Below are 6,000 nucleotides of genomic sequence, written 5' to 3' on the forward strand. Positions count from 1 at the left end.
GAATAAAATATATTTAGTTTTTTTATCCAAATAATTGATATAGATCTTGGTGTTTTGCAGAATTCCAACCTGAATGTACCCATATATTCATCAGCAACTTGGTCTGTCCATGAACTAATCTTCAATCCATGTCACTATATTACCCACAATCTTCTATGCTCAAATTTTGTTTAAAAATTTCTTACTCCATACCATATGAAAATACCCAGTGGAAATCAGAAAATATTCCAACCAATAGTTCCTTTTACTATTCTACTTGTTTCAACTCCAAATGATTTATCAAACACAATTTATTTCATAAATCCATATTGACTTTGCAAAATCTTATTCAAGTGAATATGGTGATTGTAGCATTTCCCTACTACTCTTGTCAAGTTGCTGCAGTTCCAGTGTTCACTCTTCTTTGTTAAATAGCGGAGTTGCTGTGCATTTAACAATTTCCAAACTGTGGGAGCTGTTGAAAAATCTATATATCTCATTTACAGATATCCTGTCTCAAGTTGACTTCCCATCATTTTGATTTTCAAGAGTCAATTTTAGTTTTGTTTACAAAAGAGATGTTGTGAACACATTTTTTAATCAAATAGTTTGCCTTATGCAATTACAGAATGCTTTTGACGATGATTGTTTTACATTGATAATTGTATAAGAGTTCAAAATGCAGGGGACTGGGAATGGGGTGGGTAAGTGCAAAGCAAAATACTTGGAATACTTGTTTCCTATTTAGTCAACAAAGCTCTGTTCTCACCCACTTTCAGTTAAATCAGGGTCATGGTTTGCCACCCTGTGTAATTTGGATACAAGCTCACTTTAAAATTTGTTCATAGCTCATTTGTTTCTGGAAGGTATGCTGGGCTGAAGCACAAGTTTAGACTTCCACTATCGAATTGATCGTGTTTTCACTTTAACTATTCAGTCAAACTGAAACCAAAAGGTGAACTAGCAGGTGCCCTGTTGAGCTTATTTCTAAACGAGGCTACAATGATTACTCAGGCTCATAGCAGTTTCATTAGGGCAGAATTGGAAGTGATTCTAGAGGCATAAACATATATTTTAGTTTTGAAAGTAACTTTCCAAGCTTTTCAACATTGTATTAATGTACCAAGTTTTTCTCATTTTTAATATTAAGAGCTGAAGTTGATTTTCTTGGTTTCTGAGATTAATTACTATGTAAGGTCTCCATTGTCTAAACCTTTTTTTAAAATATTCCACATAATTTATCCACCTGCATCCCCTGCAGACGACTCTCTGAGGCAATGAAATCACCAGGAGCTTCCTGTCAGTTCAGGCTGTTTGGTTTTGGTTTGGTGCTAACTGTGTTGCAGTAATGCTGTGAAGCTGATATTAGATTAAAATGCCATAGAAGTGACAAAACAGTTACAAATCCTATCTTGCTATTTTCCAATAAATAAACCAAAATTGGAATATTTGCAAAAATGTATAGCTGAGCCACTAAAATAATCCAAAATGCTTACTATCAAAGTTAGTTAATGCTTAGAAAATATTTTTAAAAAGTACACCAAAAAAGTATAAAGATGACAAATTTTCAACAGCAGCTATATACCTGTATCAATAGTTAGTATTTCCTTTCGGTTGAGGTGTTGATCGACGTTGCGCTATTTTTTCACAGCTCAATAAATTATCATTCACTAAATCCAAGGCAACATAATTCAGCCCATCTTGGAAACCAGTGGAAGTTTTGCGACAGATTGGGCTTCCTTTAAGCTCCTCAGTTTCTTCATTCTTTCTGAGAGAAACATTTTCAAATGAAGCAGAACTGTGCCTTTTGGGATCGTGAGCAAATGAAGGTGAAACCGGTGTGACAGTCGTTGTGGAAGAGAATGTCTCTGAGCTATGCCGCCTGCGTCCCTGGGGGTTAGCACGGATTACTTTAGCACCCCGATTGGGATCTGGTGCCACATTTGGAAGCATGAAAATATCTACCACAGGCATCTGATCGATTAGAGAAAGTCTTTTCACCACTGTAGCCACTTGGGTACTTTCATGGTTTGAATCTGGTAGTGGAGGTGTCGTGGCCATTACAAATGTCATTTCTGTATATTCAGTTTCATCTTCTGAGGGGTGAGAAAAGGGGGTTGTCTCAACCTGACTTTTCAGGAAAGTATCAGCAGGATGACTTCTGTTGGGGCATGTCTCTGGATATCCAGTTATTGCATCAAAGGAATTGACAGAAACAATTCCATTCTTTGGTGACTGTGAACTGAGATTAACATTCATGTAATCAGATGCTGGCAACCTTTTCTGAACATTAGCAGAATCTGAGGAAGATAAGGAAACTTTTGGTGGCACAGATGGTGAGGCATATACAAATTTGTTGCTGAAATCTATATTGATGTATTCTCCTGGGCTTTTTGGTTTCGGTGGCAAAGAAGGTTCATTTGTACTTGGTGGTGTGTTGGCTCTTAGCATCTCCAGTGACAGTCTAGAGGGTCTCAGAGCTTTTTCTCGAAGTACAAAACCATCCCTCTGACTTTGCCTTACTGGTAAATGTACAGCATGATTAATTACACAGGATGAGTTAGACTTTATACCAAGTGCAGGCTCTTCAAAAATAACAGCATGTGGCGAACTCATCAGAACATAATGATCATTTTCTCCATCCTTCTGAAAATGAGGCTTGCGAGATTGGGGTAGTGAGCTAAAGGAATCACTGGATCGAGGACGTTCATTACTTACAGGGAAAAAACAGTCCGGGGGAGTAACTGATGCACAGTGATCAACAGGAGACATGTTCATATATTCATCATTGGTGAACTTCCCATCAGAATTTTCTCCTGAAATCTTTGATCCATACCACATTCTCTTGTATCCAATGGTATCAGGTGAGCAGCACTCAACAGGAGAAATGTTCTTATATCCATTTATGTTTACTTGCGGATGTGATCGAGGATTAATTATTTGCTTTGGGGCAGACACACATTTGGGGCTCATTGGCATGTAGTCATCATTTTTTACAGGTACATTTACCATTCCAAGGGTCATTGGCATATAGCCATCATCATCACCATAGTTACTGCATTCAGAACTTTTTTGGGATCCTATTTCAATATCACAATAGTCTTCTGGATAAGGATTATAGCACACTTTTGGGGACACAGCACACGACAGATGGCCTGAATTGCCCATGCAGGTAGCTTTCATTAAAGTATATTCATCTAGTGAAACTGAAGAAACATGTGAAATAGCACGCTGTCGGCATGGGGTTGTTAAGGAACACGTTCTTTTCCGGTAACTTCTCTGTGTTTCGGAACTTTCATCCCTTGCTGTATGACAACAGCTGCGGTTACACTGACCACTTGTATGTCTTTCCATTAACCTATAGCCATACAATTCATTACTCTCTCGTACAGGTGGAGTGTACGCAAGAGATTCTGGAGTATTACTTCTGTTCCCTATGTAATGCCTTAAGTCTCCAGGACTTGAACCACATTCATCGAAAGAAATAAATCCTCCATCACTTGGAGATCCCGAAACAGATGCATTGCTACTGGATGGGCGAACTATGGTGTCTGATGCTGACCCATGCCCACTACTTGATGATAGGCTCACTGGACTTGCAGCAGACAAGGGAGAACGGGACACCGGCATGGACATTGATCGACTGTGGTGAAGAACACTGGACTGCATCATTCTGGGATTTCTAAATATTGTACTTGAACGAATGAAGTGTGTTCTCACTGTACTGGGGCTAATGGGGCTACCAGTCATAGAATTGTTATCCCCTTCACTCGCTGTCCTCATACGACCCGGTACGATCTTACCAGCAGGTGATGGGGTCGCCATGCTGTCAGTCCGCGATCTCCTCTGCAGCCCGGTCTGGCTCGGCGGTAGGTGGACCAGGTGCCTCCGGCAGGGCACGCTGATTGGATTGGACCCGGACGACTGACTCTTGCTGCGGGGTCGGAATTCGCACACATCTTTCATGGCTTTCATAGCTTCGAGAATGGTTTCATGAATATGCTGAGCCACCACCGAGTCATCCACCTGCATCCACAGCTCCCCGGGGCCGGTGGACGCCGACCTCCCCACTTCAATGAAGAAGAAATTCTCCGAGTGGCCGCACCGCCTGATGTTCATTAGCTGCAGGGTGACCGACGGCACGTCACAGTTGAGTTTTACTAAGCTTATGCTTCTGATGGAAAGGCACAGCATGTAAAAGCCGCTAAGATTTTTGGCCTGGCCCAAGCCTTTAGGCTTCAGGTTTACTTGCCACACTTGTTTGTACAGGGCGGTGTAAAGCAGTCCACAGTCGCTGTGCTCGGTGCAGTGTGACAGCGGCAAGCTGGAGGCGGAGGGCAACAGCTCGGTAAGCGCGCTGAACCAGCTCTGTTGCTCCTGCTCGTTGTCCGCCGCCACCGCCAGGTATTCCTCTTTGGTGTAGAGCGCGATCAGGTATTTGTACTTGGCGTCCGCTCTCTTGTTGATGCTCAGACAGCAGTCCAAGGAGATTACCCTCTTGGCCGACGACTTGTTCCTCCACTTTTTCTCATTTTCGTAGTACTCGAGTCTGGCCGGAAAACTGCCGCTCTGCTCCCGAAGAACGAAAAACCTCTTGTGTCCGTGTTTCTGTTTCTTCAAGTAGCCGCATTTCCTCACCTTGGCCGGGGAGAGATAACCAGCTGACCCTCCTTTTGCCGCTGGCGGGCTCGCCATTATTCAGAAAGAATGTTCACACATAGATAAATGTCGCGGGCGTTATTTTTCACCTTTTCCAAATGAAAACTGACGTACTGGATTTTTTTCCTGCTCTTCCTCTTACTCTACGTGTATCGGAGTGGAAAGGTTAGCTATAACTAAAACACACACACTATGACTGGCTAAAGAGCAAAACAACATATGACGTCCGTAACACACGCCAGCTTTCAGTGAGGCACAGAAGGTACGGGGCGCGGCCAGGAGGGGAGGAGGCGAGGGCCGGCCAGCCAACAGTCTTTGCCAGTACAAGGCTACAGAGCCGCCAATTACGAGTCGTCTGGTGAACCCAGAGCCGGACGTGCTCCCCCCCCCCCCCCCCCAGGCTTAAGGTAGTAGAAACCAACCCGCCGTGCTTAGGTCCTCCTGCCCCAGTTGACAAATAGTTCCTTTCTTTTATTCAAAAACAAAATAATTGCGTAGTTAGGCAAAATAGGTAAAATTCAGGCGATTACAGAATTTCACATTTGCTCTTCGCTGATTTTAGTCTTGGAATTCTGTGTGGACACAGAAAAGGTGTTGCAGAACAAACGCGGAGAAGGGGACTCAATCAATTGAAAGTTCGTAGCCATCATGAGACAGGGAGCCCCTTGTTTATCTCCAGTGGGTCAAACTGAGCTGGAAATCAATAGCGTTACCATAGTTGCAAGCGCAGAGTTGGACGCGGGGTGTGCGCATCTAGCATATCAAGAGAAACGGAACAACTCACAGCAAAGTTGAATTTTCTAATATTCAGAGCCCACAATGTGCACAACCACATGCCGCCCTCTAAGCGGCCTCCGGCGCTGGGTGTGCATTTGTGGATCATGTTGTTCCGAACCCCTTCACCTGCTGAGCCACGGGAGGCGCGTCTTTCCAGCAAAGGCAGTCACCATTTAGAATGCGTATTCTTTCTTTCTTTCACGTGCTCTTCCTTTGGCACCGAACACCCATCTCTTTCTAACTAAATAAAATATAAGCTAAATACACCTATCGTTGCATCGAACGAAAATACAAAGGACTTGTTTTAATTTGCGAAGAGGCGGTGATTAATTTTGGCAGGGAGAACGAAGTTATCGATGTCGTTTACTAAAGAAAGCTGCAGTCTTGTAGGTTGTTTACCACACGCTACAGCAGTTCGGACCGAGGTATTGTAATCACGTGAGCAAGTAGATCAGAAAAGAGCAGAATTAATTTGTAATTGACTCGAAAGATTTCAAATCAAAATGAGCAGTTAGGCACACGCTTCCCTTATCCTGGTTTGCATGTGAATTGCCATTTAAAACTGCCCTGACATCAGTAGTTAAC

General features: G+C 43.0%; 1 protein-coding gene across 5 annotated transcripts in view; it reads right to left on the reverse strand.

The window, feature by feature from the left end:
* The window catches only part of LOC132391499 (insulin receptor substrate 2-like), a 164,637-nt gene extending 159,244 nt beyond the window's left edge, over positions 1-5,393 (reverse strand). For 4 of the 5 annotated variants that reach the window (XR_009511251.1, XR_009511252.1, XR_009511250.1 and 1 more), the window contains exon 1: positions 1,565-5,393. Coding sequence is in view for 1 of the 5 variants with exons in the window: in XM_059964769.1 (XP_059820752.1) it covers positions 1,570-4,674 (3,105 nt within the window). In the remaining 4 variants the exon portion in view is untranslated. The remainder of the gene's footprint in view (positions 1-1,564) is intronic. The other variant, XM_059964769.1, reaches the window with a different exon arrangement.
* Positions 5,394-6,000: the final 607 nt, after the last annotated feature.

Source organism: Hypanus sabinus, chromosome 3, assembly GCF_030144855.1.
Source record: "Hypanus sabinus isolate sHypSab1 chromosome 3, sHypSab1.hap1, whole genome shotgun sequence".
In the NCBI taxonomy this organism is placed as follows: domain Eukaryota; kingdom Metazoa; phylum Chordata; class Chondrichthyes; order Myliobatiformes; family Dasyatidae; genus Hypanus; species Hypanus sabinus.